This window comes from Rhinoderma darwinii, chromosome 7 (assembly GCF_050947455.1).
Source record: "Rhinoderma darwinii isolate aRhiDar2 chromosome 7, aRhiDar2.hap1, whole genome shotgun sequence".
Classification (NCBI taxonomy): Eukaryota; Metazoa; Chordata; class Amphibia; order Anura; family Rhinodermatidae; genus Rhinoderma; species Rhinoderma darwinii.
This window is the reverse complement of record NC_134693.1, coordinates 88,308,920-88,324,277: the sequence shown is the minus strand read 5'-3', so window position 1 is coordinate 88,324,277 and position 15,358 is coordinate 88,308,920. Positions and strand designations below refer to the sequence as shown.

Sequence of the window (15,358 nt, the reverse complement as noted above, 5' to 3'; positions counted from 1 at the left end):
ACTACACTGTATAGGGACATCTGTGTTGGCTTTATACTGTATGGGTGCATCTATGGGGCATTATAATGTATGGTGGCAGCTATGGTGGCATTATAATGTATGGTGGCAGCTATGGGGGCATTATACTGTGTAGGGGCAGCTATTTGGTATTTGGTATGACCAGTTCAGTTCTGAAGTGGCTTTGAGGGCCATATATTAGAAAGTCCTCATAAATTACCCCCTTTTGAAAACGGCATCCCTCAAAGTAATCAAAACAGCATTTAGAAATGTTCTTAACCCTTTAGCCGTTTCACAGGAATTACAGCAACGTAGAGGTGAAATTTAAAAATTTCATTTTTTTTTTTGCAGAAATTAATATTTAATCCATTTGTTTTGTAACACAGAAAGTTTTACCAAAGAAATGCAACTCTATATTTATTGCCCAGATTCTGCAGATTTAGGCAATATCACACATGTGGACCTTGTGTGGTAATGTACTTAAGCACAGGCCTCAGGAGGAAAGGAGCACCTAGAGGATTTTGGGGCCTTCTTTTTATTAGAATATATTTTAGGCACCATGTCAGGTTTAAAGGGCTTTTGTAGTGCCAAAACAATGGAAATCCCCCAAAAGTGACCCTATTTTGGAAACTACACAGCTCAATGAAATTATCTAGGGGTATAGTGAGTATTTTGACACCACAGGTTTATTGCAGATATTATTGGAAGTAGGCTGTAAAAATTAAAATTGAAATTTTTTCAAAGAAAATGTAGGGTTAGCTAATTTTTTTTAATTTCCACAAGGACTAAAGGGGAAAATGCAGTGCAACATTTGTAAAGCAATTTATCCCGAGTAAAACAATACCCCACATGTGGTCATAAACGGCTGTTTGGACACACAGTAGGGCTTAGAAGGAATGGTTTGTGGAGGCCATGTCGCACTTGCAAAGCCCTTGAGGGGACAAATCAGTGGAAACTCCCCCCACAAGTGACCTCATTTTGGAAACTACACCCATTGAGGAAATTATTTAGAGGTATAGTAAGTATTTTGACAGCACAGGTTTTTTGCAGAAATTATTGGAAGTAGGCTATGAAAATTAAAATATACATTTTTTCAAAGAAAATGTAGGTTTAGCAAAAGTTTTTTGATTTCCACAAGGACTAAAGGGGAAAGAGCACCACAAAATTTGTAAAGCAATTTCTCCCGAGCATAACAATACCCCCCTTATGTGGTCATAAACAGCTGTTTGCACACACGGCAGGGCTTAGAAGGGTTTTGGCTTTTGGAGATCACATTTAGCAGGAATGGTTTGCAGAGGCCATGTCGCATTTGCAAAGTCCTTGAGGGGACAAAACAGTGGAAACCCCCACAAGTGACCCAATTTTGGAAACTACACTTGAGGAATTAATCCAGTTGTGTAGTGAGCATTTTGACCTCACAGGTGTTTCATAGAATTTATTAGAATTGGGCAGTGAAAATAAAAACAATCCTTTTTCTTCAATAAGAGTTTTAGCTCAAAATTTTTCATTTTCTCAACAAATAAAGGAAAAAAGAACACCAACATTTGTAAAGCAATTTCTCCAGAGTACGGCAATACCCCACATGTGGTTATAAACTGATTTTTGGGCACACAGTAGGGCTCAGAATTGAAGGAGCAGCATTTGGCTTTCGGAGTGCAGATTTTGCTGAATTGGTTTCTGGGCGCCAGTGGGACCAAAACAGTGGAAACCCCCCCCCCCCCCCCCTAATTTGGTGATTTACAAAGTATTGGTTCACAATTGCAGAGGCTCTGATGTGAAATAATAAAATAAACCCCTGAGAAGTGACCCCATTTTGGAAACTGTACCCCTCAAGGAATTTATTAAGGGGTGTAGTAAGCATTTTCACCCTACAGGACTTTTCCATAAATGATTTTGCTGCGGATGGTGCAAAGTAAAAATATCAATTTTTCCCTAGATATGATATTTCAGTGGCAAATATGTCGTGCTCAGCTTGTGCCACTGGAGACATACATCCCAAAAATTGTGAAAAGGGTTCTCCCGAGTATGGTGATGCCATATATGTGGAAGTAAACAGCTGTTAGGCATGCTGTAGGGTTCAGAGGGGAGGGAGCACCATTTGGCTTTTTGAGCGTGGATTTGCTTGGTAGTAGTGTTGTTTGAGGATTTGCTGGTGTTTCCATTTATAATATGGGGGCATATGTTAGCTGGGCAGAGGACATCAGGGGAATAGTCAGATGGTATAATAATTCGGTTGGCACTGCTGAACCAGAATCACTTGTATAATCGGAGTGTATCAAATGGTTTTCTTATCTTTGCTGATTCCCTGTCTTTTAGTATTTTGTTGTATAACATTTTCTACTGACATGTGGATAAAAAGGCAGGTAGAGGAAGTGACGCCAGGGCCTTGAGGAAGCGTGTACGCACGTGAAACGGCCGTAGGCTAATTCCACATCCTGACCGAGATCCAGGAATAAAGAAGTTTGTTGATTATCCGGTGAGTGCCTCGATATCTTCTATCTCGTTTTATTCAAGTTTTATTGTGCTGTGCTGATCGATGAGCACCTCCGGGCAACTTGGCTGCTACAATCAGCAAAGATAAGAAAACCATTTGATACACTCCGATTATACAAGTGATTCTGGTTCAGCAGTGCCAGCCGTTTTTCCTACTTCCTATTCATGATTCAGTGTTTTATGGGCTAGAGCACGTTGGAGTAACCAGTTATGGATAACAATCCAGTTGATTTTGAGGAGTCTATGGTTACTTTGGATTCAGCAGCTTTGATCGCAGGTCGTACGGATGTGGATGCGTTTTTCACACAATGCAATCTCAAGGATGAGTTGCAGGTGATGGGCACGAAAGCTCTTGAGAACAAGGTTATGTTCCTGTCCGAAAAAGAGGTGAAGTTGTTCTGGACTGTCAATTCCCTACAATCTTACAAAGAGTGTAATAGATCACCTAGAGGATTACGCATATATAAAGAGATCTCACAATATCAGGAGGATGTGGAATTTGCTACACAGTGGAAACAATTGCATATACAGCATTCATTGAATTTAACAGCACTAATATTGACCCGCACTGAAAAAGAATATGCATAAATTAAGGAAGAGTTGGGAAAAGCCAAATTGGAATTAAAAACGAGGCTTACAGAAACACAGTTTCAAATGTTCATTAAAAAAGTTGATAACAGGATTATTCCGGTCCAATCAGAAACCAAGGAACGAAAAAAGGATAAATTTATTCGAGACAAAGGGGACTTTGACTCTGGTCATATCTTCAATTGGGGTAATCGGAGAAATCGCAAGTTTAGACGCCAGAAGATTCAACATAGATCTTCCGATTACTGGACCACTGATTCAGGATCAGACTCGAGCCATGGAGAAGAAGTGACCAGATATGGTCCGTTGATGGACAATTCTATCAGTCCTGCGACTGAAGGGAATAATAACCCTTTAGGCAGAAGAGGCAAAAACGCAGTTGTCAAAAGAAAGCAGGTCTATTGGAGATAATAAGAGATTGTGCTTCTAATGACACCACAGTTGTATATGATTGAGACGTCCTCCATTCTACCAATGAGGTCACTGTGATTAATCTTTCTGATCTCACACTGACCTCAGATTGCATTTCCCTGCTCTCCAAGGGTTTCAACTATTGCATTGATTCAGAATTCGATTTCACGAAATTCGAAATAGATCTTTATAAATCAATACGTAAAATAAATTTACATAGGGTGTTTTCGAATAACATTCCAATAAGAATACCTCCCATTGGGGAATGGAAGGTCACTGTCGGTACTTTAGGTTTTAGCCTGAGTGACAATTTTTCTGCTGAAGAAAAAAAGATGTTACATATACTGATGGATGTTCCATTAGATGAAACAGATTGTGACCTACAGTTACAGTATACTGAGAGATTTCAGGGGGGAACACCATCCACTTTTAATCCTCCCTTGCCTGCCGGTACACAATTGGACTTATTTCAGAAAGAAGTACTACGTGATGTGAAATGTTTGATTTATCCATCAGCTATTCATAATTTATCAGTGGGAGAAAGAAAAGCATTGAAATGGTTAAGTTCCAATAAAAATGTTATACTAAAACCGGCAGACAAGGGTGGGAATATAGTGTTGCTGTCTAGAGAGTATTATATACAGGAGGCTCACCGTCAATTAGATGATGACAGGATTTATGAGATTCTGAAACAAGAACCGACATCGTTGTACTTGAGGTTATTAAGATCATTATTAAGAAAGGCGGTCGAGGGTGGTTTTTTCTCTGAAAATTTTGCAGAAAAATTAATCATACCATTCCCAAAAAGACCATACTGGTATTTTATTCCAAAGGTACACAAATCAATTGAAGTCCCTCCAAGGCGTCCAATTATAGCAGGAATTGGGTCAGTTACTGGGCCACTTTCACGCTATCTGGACTGGGTTATGCGCCCGTTATTAAAAAATATTCCTTCATATCTACAGGATACTCAGGATTTCCTATCCATTCTGATGGGTTTTGGCTGGCAGCAGGACTTTAAATTAGCTAGTATTGACGTTGAAAGCCTATACACCCGCATCCCACAGGATGCAGGTGTACAGGCAATTAGACGTCAATTACAGCGCACAAAAGGTGATCCCACATTTATTGACTTCATTTGTGAAGCATTACTGTATGTGTTGGGTCACAATTCTTTTCAATTTGATGACACTTGGTATCGTCAAAAGTCAGGAACGGCGATGGCTACCCCAGTGGCCCCAACCTTCGGCAATTTATTTCTGGCTGATTTTGAGGAAAAAATGATTTACAATCTGTCCAATTCTTATGCTATATATCTACAGCTATATCTGCGCTATATAGATGATATTTTTATAGTGTGGTCTGGTACTCAGGAACAATTTTTAGAATTTGTTCAATATCTAAATAAAAATACCATGAATATGAGCTTTACACATAAGTTTGGTGATCAAGAAATCAAATTCTTAGACGTATATGTGACGATAGAGGAGGGTGAGATACAGACAAAAGGATATTGAAAACCCACAGCTACTAATACACTTTTACGATATGATAGTTATCATCCAAAACATGTAACTCAATCTTTACCATATGCTCAATTTTTACGTTTAAGAAGAATTAATAGCAACAATGTGATATTCCTTGAGCAGGCAGATGAAATGAGAAAAAGGTTAGAAATTCGTGGCTATCCTTCTAAATTGGTGGAGGAAGCTTTGAATAAAGCTAACAACAATAAACAGTTATCTCTATTACAACACAATAAAAAGAGGAAGAAAAATTTTTATGTAAAAGAGGATAAAAGGTTTGTTCTATCTTTTGGTCATAGTCCAATGAGCGATGTTATCCGTATGAGCATTAGAAAAAATTGGCATCTTGTTGAAAATGACTCTCTATTAATGGAGGTCGCAGTTAGGAAACCAATAATATCTTTCCGTAGATGCAAAAACTTGAAGGATATACTAGTTAGAGGTCGTTTTTCCCAAAAAGAGAAGGGAAATGAGAATTGGTTATTAGCCATAGGACCGAAAGGTAATCATAAATTATTGCAACTCCATTATTCACACTAGGAACCTTAATTTAGGGGGTTGTGCGTTTGAAATCAATGAGCTGATAACATGTAGAACCCAATATGTTGTATATGCTATTGTCTGCAATTGTGGTAGATTTTATGTAGGTAAAACTATCCGACCCATGTATATTAGATTCCGTGAACATATTAGATCACTAGTCACAAGCGAGGGTTGTCCTAGATTAATACAGCATATGCAGGAAGAACATAAAGGTAATGCTAGATGTATGTGTTTTGTGGGTATAGTTCACATTAAACCGCTAGTGTCTGGAGGAGACAGAAACAGAGTTCCATTGCAAAAAGAGGCAGAAATTATCTCACAGATAGGGGCACTAGGACCACTCTTTATAACATAAAAAACCTTGTTGTTTTTAAACGAATGAATAAATAGAAACATATTGTTATTCTAGCTTGATACAAATATGATACACTATTTCACCATATTATATATTGTGTATTTCCCTGTCTTTTAGTATTTTGTTGTATAACATTTTGTACTGACATGTGGATAAAAAGGCAGGTAGAGGAAGTGACGCCAAGGCCTTGAGGAAGCGTGTACGCACGTGATACGGCCGTAGGCTAATTCCACATCCTGACCGAGATCCAGGAATAAAGAAGTTTGTTGATTATCCGGTGAGTGCCTCAATATCTTCTATCGCACTGATAAATGTCCTTCCTTATCCACCTTTTGGTCAACACTCCGCACCTTTGCAGTTTGGGGAATTTTGCTGGTATAATACTTGCTTCAATGCAGATATGTTTGGGCCCTACCCTTCCTGGTACCCTAATTTTAGGGCCCTGATAATTCCCCTATTGAAACAGACTAAATGTTCCCCTCAGGCCTGCACAACTGCATATTTTTTATTTCCTGACTTATAGAGCCTTAACTAATTTTATTTTTTCATAGTCGTAGTGGTATGAGGGCTGTTTTTTTCGGGATGAGCTATAGTTTTTATTGGTACAATTTTGGGGTACATGTGACTTTGTTTTATCACTTTTTATCCTTTTTTTGGGAGGCAAGGTGACCAAAAAACAGCAATTCTGGCAAAGATTTTCTGTTTTTTTATACAGCGTTCACCAAGCATTAAAAATCACATGTTAACTTTATTCTGCGGGTCAGTCCGATTCCGGCGATACCTAATTTATAGCACTTTTTTATGTTTTACAACTTTTTGCACAATAAAATTACTTTTCTAAAAAGAATGCATTTTTTCTGTCGCTAAGTTGTGAGAACCATAACGTTTGAATTTTTTCATCGACAGAGCTGTATGAGGGCTTATTTTTTGCGAGACGAGCTATAGTTTATATAGGTACTATTTTTGGATACATGCAACTTTTTGATCACGTTTTATTCCAATATTTGTAGGGCAAAGTGACCAAAAAACAGAAATTCTGGTATAGTTTTTTAACTTTTTTTTTTTACGCTGTTCACCATGTGGAATAAATAACATAATATTCTTATAGCTCAGGCTATTGCGATCGCGGCAATACTAAATATGTGTGGTTTATTTTTATTTTTCAATAATAAAGGACTTGATAAGGGAAAATTGTGTTTTGATTTTATTCATTGAACCTTTTATTGTATGTTTTAAAACTTTTCTATACTTTTGTTACACTTTTTTTCAAGTCCCACTAGGGGACTTGAAGGTCCAACTGTCATATTTTTTTCCTAATACATTGCACTAAATATGTAGGGGCCTATTCAACTTCTGTTGCTATAGTAGCAGTCGACAGCCCTGAATGAATGGCAGTACTGCCGATCGCTGCATCTAAGGGATTAATGGAAGGAATCGGAGCTAGCTCCGGTTCCTGCCGTTACAGGAGGATGTCTGCTGTAACATACAGCTGACATCCACCGCTGATGATGCCAGCTTAGCTCCTGAGCCAGCGCCATCTTGCCATCGGCTACGGAAGCCTTTCATGCTCCGCCTCTGGGCGGGGCCTGGAAGACTTCCGTGCTAGGCAGACCAGGAGGCCAGTATTAGGTGGATGTCAGCTGTAATACACCGCTGACATCCGGCGATGATGGCACTGACTCAGCTTCTGAGCAGATGCCATGCATTTGTTGTATGGATACGGCAAAATGCGGGAAGCACTAACTTTCCATGACGTATCCACACGACAAATGTCGGGAAGGGGTTAAAGATCTCTGCTTAATTTCCATGAATGGAAACATTCTTGTTTACATTCAGAGGCTGTTTAACTATTACAACTGAGTCGACTGCGCTATTGATTCCGTCGAAAAACAACTAAACCCTTTCACAATGTTGACAAACGGAAGGCATTAGCAAAGTTTCCATCACCATTAAGAGCAATGGTGATGCAAACGGAAAGCTAAGGTTTCCGTTTACCATTCCATTGAGGGGTTCCCCCAGCAGAAAGCTCAGACGGAAGCCCTCAACAGAAAGACAACACTGATGTGAACACAGTCTTACCATGTGGGTTTGCTTCAACCCAGGGGCGTAACAATATAGTGCTCACCTTAGATTCCCCTCAGGCTGCCACATAAGACCCTAGCAAATGTCTGCGTCACGGCGCACACAACATCCTGATGCTGAATGTTGTGTTCTGCTTCGCATACAACGTCCTAACACTGCCCGGCATAAGGATCTTGTATGCACCGCAGAACAGAACTTTGCAAGGTCCTGATGTGGCAGCCTGAGGTCGATCAGGGGTAGGTCCCATGTGGGCCTGGTCACATTCCTGCGATTTTGATTATTACACCACTGCTACAATCTATCAATACAGATGTAAGCTAGCAGCTTAGAGTCCAGAAAAGTCAAGAAAAAGTGAAATCTGCATGACATTTAATGAAAAAAAAACCATTCATCTTTATATCTTTATTTACATAGACAGGGCAACCTTTTTCTTTTGATCATTCCATTCTCAATAATACTTACATCTGACTTTATGAAATATTTCAAGGTGCCATCCAACTCTGTCAGGACAAACTTCCTAGTCAAATATTGTCCATTATCCCTTCCTCGCTTGAATAAGAGTCCTTCCTTCACTCCTACAGCAAAACATAATATTGTTGACATCTAGTGGTAGATGTGTAGACTTTATTCCAGAGGCCTCACTGATATTATTAGTTATTATTATTATTATTATTATTATTATAATTAGTAATTATTCCATCGATGGAAGCATCATATTTTTTATTTTACACAGATGTATTTTTTATTATATGTAGGATCATGTTTGGTCAGGCTGAAGAAACAGATTAGGGAATTGCTTAAATTGTTATTTTTCAAGCACTCACATTAGCAGCGGGAAAAGTCTGAGGTTTTAAGTTATTTATAATGAAACACACAAGACTGTGGAGGCCCTGCAATAGGAGGATTGCCTGCACTACCTATACAGTCAGGGGCGTAGCTAAAGGCTCATAGGCCCCGATGCAAAAGTTCTTATTGGGCCCCCCCCTGCAAACTTCTCATGGCCGACGGTCCTCAGCTTTCAGCCGCATCGCTGGGTCTCCTAAGTGACCCAACAATGCAGCACTAGCAGACGGGGGCGTCACTAAGGACTTAAAATCTCAGGGGAAATAGCCCCAATACATATGTGTCCCCCCCAAAAAAATGTGTGTGTGTGTGTTTATAGGAGACAGCACATCTATAGCACTACGACCCTATCAACTATAGATAGGATTAGATACAGTGGCTCAGCAGACAGTATCACACATGATGGGATTAGATACAGTGGCTGAGCAGACAGTATCACACATGATAGGCTTAGATACAGTGGCTGAGCAGACAGTATCACACATGATAGGATTAGATGCAGTGGCCCAGCAGACAGTATCACACATGCAGTGGCGTAACTACCGCCGTAGCAGCCGTAGCGACTGCTACGGGGCCCGCGGCATGAGGGGGCCCGTGTCGCTAGCAGCCGCTATGGCTGCTACAGCGGGACGCCACTGAACACTACGGCAGAGCAGGGAGGTATCTCCCCGCTCTGCCATTAAACAAAAGACATGTATCCCCTATCGACAGGATAGGGGATACATGTGTGATCGCTGGCAGCGATAGGGAGAACGGGGGACTGAAAGTCCCCTGAAGTTCTCCATCACAAACCTCGGACTTCCGGGGTCTGTGTCGGCAGCTCCGTAGAAATGAATGGAGCGCCGGTCGCGCTTGTGCGCATGCGTGACCAACAGCGCTCCTTTCATTTTTATTGAGCTGCCGACACAGACGCCGGAAGTCAGAGGTTAGTCATGGAGTACTTCAGGGGACTTTCAGTCCCCCGTTCTCCCTATCATTGCCAGAGATCACATATGTATCCCATATCCCTGCAGGCGGGGCGCTGTATGGCGTTCCCTGCAGGGGGGGCTGCTGTATGGCGTTCCCTGCAGGGAGGGGCGCTGTATGGCATTCCCTGCAGGGGGGGAGCTGTATGGCGTTCCCTGCAGGGGGGGCGCTGTATGGCGTTCCATGCAGGGGGGCGCTGTATGGCTTTCCCTGCAGGGTGGGGTGCTGTATGGCTTTCCCTGCAGGGGGGGGGGGGGGCGCTGTATGGCGTTCCCTGCAGGGGGGTGCTGTATGGCGTTCCCTGCGGGGGGGGGCGCTGTATGGCTTTCCCTGCAGGGGGGGCGCTGTATGGCGTTCCCTGCAGAGGGGGGGCTGTATGGCTTTCCCTGCAGGGGGGGGGGAGCTGTATGGCTTTCCCTGCAGGGGGGGTGCTGTATGGCGTTCCCTGCAGGGGGGGGTCCTGTATGGCGTTCCCTGCAGGGGGGGCGCTGTATGGCTTTCCCTGCAGGGGGGGCGCTGTATGGCGTTCTCTACAGTGGGGGCTGTATGGCGTTCTCTACTGTGGGGGCTGTATGGCGTTCTCTACAGTGGGGGCTGTATGGCGTTCTCTACAGTGGGGGCTGTATGGCGTTAGCGCCATACAGCCCCCTCTGTAGAGAACGCCATACAGTCCCCCTGTAGATAGCGCCATACAGTCCCCCTGTAGATAACGCCACACAGTCCCCCCCTGTAGATAACGCCACACAGCCCCCTGTAGATAACGCCACGCAGTCCCCCCTGTAGATAACGCCATACAGCCCCCCTGTAGATAATGCCACACAGTCTCCCCTGTAGATAACGCCACACAGTCCCCCCTGTAGATAACGCCACACAGTCCCCCCTGTAGATAACGCCACACAGTCCCCCCTGTAGATAATGCCACACAGTCCCCCTCTGTAGATAACGCCACACAGGGGGGGCTGTATGGCATTATCTATAGGGGGGCTGTATGGCGTTATCTACAGGGGGGCGCTGTATGGCGTTATCTACAGGGGGGACTGTATGGCGTTATCCACAGGGGGGGCTGTAACTATCTACAAGGGGGGGGGGTTGTGTGACACCCACGGGATGGGGACCCCAGTCAAAAGTTTGCCATGGGGCCCAGTCTTTCCTAGTTACGCCCCTGCACACATGATATGATTAGATACAGTGGCTCAGCAGACAGTATCACACATGATAGGATTAGAGATAGGGCCCAGCAGACAGTATCACACATGATAGGATTAGATACAGCGGCTAAGCAGACAGTATCACACATGATAGGATTATATACAGCGGCTCAGCAGACAGTATCACACATGATAGGATTAGATACAGTGGCTCAGCAGACAGTATCACACGATAGGATTAGATACAGTGGCTCAGAAGGCAGTATCACACATGATAGGATTAGATACAGTGGCTCAGCAGACAGTATCACACATGATTGGATTAGATATAGGGCCCAGCAGAAAGTATTACACATGGCAGGATTACATACGGCGGCTCAGCAGACAGTATCACACATGATAGGATTAGATACAGGACTCAGCTCGCTGACATTGCAGCTCCAGCGCTGGACCCAGGAAAGGTAAGAATAATAATTTTGCTTCTTTATGTGTTACTAATTATTTTTGTGTGTTTGTGTTTATTTACAGGTTCGGTTGTTGGACTTCGGATACGAGGACTTCAATGACGGTGTTTTTTTATTCTCAATAAAATGGTTAATGAGGGTTGTGTTTTTTTATTTCAATAAAATATTTTTTCTATGTGCTTGTATCTTTTTAAACTTTATTATCACCGCCTTAGTAATGGCCGCTGGCTGATTGACAACCTCTATTACTAAGGTGGGGCTTGTTATCAGGTGCAGAGGCTAACACTAACCCCCATTATTACCCCGGTACCCACCGCCAACTGGGGTACTGGGAAGAGCCGGGTACAAGCCAATACCCGTCCATCTGTAGTGACGGTCAGGCACCGGGCGGCCGCAGGCTGGTAGTATTAGGCTGGGGAAGGCCAAAAACAGTGGCACCTACCACCCTGGTAATGCTGCCTGCTGCTGCTGTGTTGTATCTGGCTGGTTATGAAAATTGGGGGGGGGGGACCCCACATCGTTATTTCCAATTATTTTTATTATTATTATTATTTTATTTTTTTTAAATGACGTGGGGTCCCCCCCATTTTTCATAACCAGCCAGATACAATAAAGCAGAAGCAGCCTAGCATCACCAGGGTGGGAAGGCGCACTGTTTTTGGCCTTTCCCCTCCTGATAATACCAGCCTGCGGCCACCCCAGTAGCCGACCATCGCTACAGATGGTCAAGTACTGGATGGTACCCGGCTCTTCCCAGCACCCCTGGTGGCGGTGCGTACCGGGGTAATAAAGGGGGTTAGTGTTAGCCTCTGCATCGGCTAACACTAAGCCCCGCCTTAGCAATGGATGCTGTCAATCAGCCGGCGGCCATTACTAAGGCGGTAGTAATATAGTTTAAATAAAAACACAAAGACATATAAAAAATATTTTATTGAAATAAAAAAAACCCACACAACCATCATTAACCATTTTATTGATAATAAAAAAAAAGCCATCATCGAAGTAGTCCTGGAATCCGACGTAGTCCAACGACCGAACCTGTAAGAAAACACACAAAAAAACGATTAGTAACACATGTTAGGCTTAGATACAGAGCCCATGTGTGATATTGTCTGTGGGACCCTGTATCTCAGCCTACCACAAGGTAGGCTTAGATACAGGGTCCAGCAGACAGTAATCTTATACAGTATAAGAGTACGGTGTGCTGGGGCCCTGTATCTAAACCTACAGTGTGGTACGCTTAGATACAGGGCCCATCAGACAGGATCACACATGGGCCATATATCTAAGCCTACCATGTGATTGGCTTAGATACAGGGCCCAGCAAACAGGATCACACAATCTGTGATCCTGTCTCATGGGCCCTCTAAGCCTGCTACATCGTAGGCTGTGCAGTCCCTAAACATTGATGTGTCGGGGTCCGTCTCCCGGGACCCGCCAATCAGCTGTTTTGAAGGGGCCGCAGCACTCGTACGAGAGCTGCTTCCCTTCATTTCACTACTCGCTCACACTGTGAATCGCCGACACGGATTCACAGTGTGACCGGAATGAAGGGGAAGCAGCTCTCGTACGAGTGCTGCGGCCCCTTCAAAACAGCTGATTGGCGGGTCCCGGGAGTCGGACCCCGCCAGTCAGGGCTACTAATCTTACCTTCCTCTTCAGCCGCGGCCGAAGTTCTGTCCTCTCGATGTTGTGCGCGGCGCATAGCGCTGTGACGTCATGCGCTGCGCACAGCGCTTGACGTCAGGACCTCCGCTGCGATCCGGAACCAGGAAGGTAAGTACAGTCTGCTACTATAGTAACAGCGGCCCGCGGCCCGAGTTACTATAGTAACTTTTTATTGATGTGGTGCGGGGGGGCGGTGGGCCCCCCTGGCTTCGGGGCCCGGTCGCAATTACGACCTCTGCGACCCCTATAGCTACGCCAGTGTATACAGTAGATAACTGTGACTGGCTTTCATGTCTATGTAGTAATATAAATAAATATTGTTCGTAAGATGCTGTGGCCTCCAATTCCGGATGTTCTCCTGTCGTCTTACCCGCAGGAAAGCCATCAGAACCTTCCTTTTTCATAAACTGTTTACGTTCGTATTTAGCCCGGATCCATTGTTCTCGCAAGACACTGCAAATGACAGAGAGCTTGAAGGAACATACAAAGAGTTGTTATGCAGAATAAATGTCCTTTTACAACGGTCAATTATCGGCAAACTCATCCCCGACAATTGCCCTGTGGCAACGATCAGTCGATGAACGAGCTTACGCTCGTTCATCGGCTGGTTGTATAGGTTTAAATGCCAGAATAATTATCATTGTCGGCAGCACATCTCCCTGTGTAAACAGGGAGATGCGCTGCTGACGTGATAAAAATGTATGGGGACGAGTGATCAGAGTAACTTGTGACTGGAGCAAACGAGCGCCGATCAGCGAGCTGTCTCATTGATCGGCGCTCGTTTACACGACCCATGTTGGGCCGTGTAAGATCAACTTTAGAATGCACTGGTAAGGAAGTAAAGAAGTAAAATCAGTAAAGAATCTTTTTTTGTATTCATTGCCTGGTGAATGCAGTACAGCAAGCATTTCTGATAGGGATCACTAAAACAAACAATGAATGTTGTACAAAAGAATACAGAGGGCCAGATCAGCATTCATGGAGGCCCCTGAACAAAACATTTCTCTCTTTTTTAGTCAGGTTGGAAATAAATAATAGCTAAACAAAATAATATAAACACAAAAGTTTGAACAGCACATTCCAACAAAATGAAACAAAACATGTAATTTATACAGCACACAAAAAAAATGCCCACATCACACTTGAACACAAATGTCACCTAATCCTTAATATAAATAAATATGCATTACTGCTAAATCTACTTACAATCAGGAGGTTCATTTTGATCAAATTTTGTTTGCCCACCTGCCACGACAAGGCGTCCTCCATCTGTGGGGACCTACTTTGCACATACACCCAGAACTGGGACTAAGCATACATATATCTGGGGATGCTATGAACCAGCATTAAAGAGGCTCTGTCACCAGATTTTGCAACCCCTATCTCCTATTGCAGCAGATCGGCGCTGCAATGTAGATAAGAGTAACGTTTTTGTTTTTTTTTAAACGAGCATTTTTGGCCAAGTAAATTTTATATTTATGCAAATGAGGCTTTCTAAAGTACAACTGGGCGTGTTTAAAGTAAAAGTACAACTGGGCGTGTATTATGTGCGTACATTCTGCAGCAGCATCAGCGTTTGCAGGTAAGTAGCTACATCGACTTACCTGCAAACGCCGATGCTGCTGCAGAATCAAATGTAGCCTCTGGTGCCGATGTGTCCTCGCTCGTCCGACACGATGCAGGACCTGGGGCAGGAAGTGAGTGACGTAACAGCGTGATCTCTCGAGAACACGCTGTGTCCGTGCACTGCCAGAAGCTGGGTGTTAACGAAGAGAAGTGGATGGTGCTGATTCGTCAGCATCATACACTCCCATTCACAACGCCCAGCTAGTAAAAGAAGTAAAAACGCCCAGATGTACGCACATAATACACGCCCAGTTGTACTTTTACTTTAAACACGCCCAGTTGTACTTTAGAAAGCCTCATTTGCATAAATATAAAAATGGTCATAACTTGGCCAAAAATGCTCGTTTTAAAAAAAAAAAACAAAACGTTACTCTTATCTACATTGCAGCGCCGATCTGCTGCAATAGGAGATAGGGGTTGCAAAATCTGGTGACAGAGCCTCTTTAAACTAATTAAAATCATCCAGGGCAGAATGGGAGGAGTGCAAGAACAAAAAATGGAGGCAGTCACTAACACCACATATATCATACCTCCCAACTAGAGATGAGCGAACCGGGACAACGGAACCCGGTTTCGGTCCGAACTTCGGGAAAAGTTCGGTTCGCAGCGAATCCGAACTTCACCGGGTTCGGCCGAACCCGTTTTGAC

At 43.4% G+C, this 15,358-nt stretch overlaps 1 protein-coding gene across 2 annotated transcripts in view; it reads right to left on the bottom strand.

Annotated features, from left to right (window-relative positions):
- The window catches only part of LOC142658005 (arf-GAP with dual PH domain-containing protein 1-like), a 162,207-nt gene that overhangs the window by 110,602 nt on the left and 36,247 nt on the right, over positions 1-15,358 (bottom strand). For both annotated transcript variants that reach the window (XM_075833643.1, XM_075833644.1), the window contains 2 exons: positions 13,455-13,537; positions 8,458-8,570 (listed from right to left, as the gene is read on the bottom strand). In XM_075833643.1, the coding sequence (XP_075689758.1) occupies positions 8,458-8,570; positions 13,455-13,537 (196 nt within the window). The remainder of the gene's footprint in view (positions 1-8,457; positions 8,571-13,454; positions 13,538-15,358) is intronic.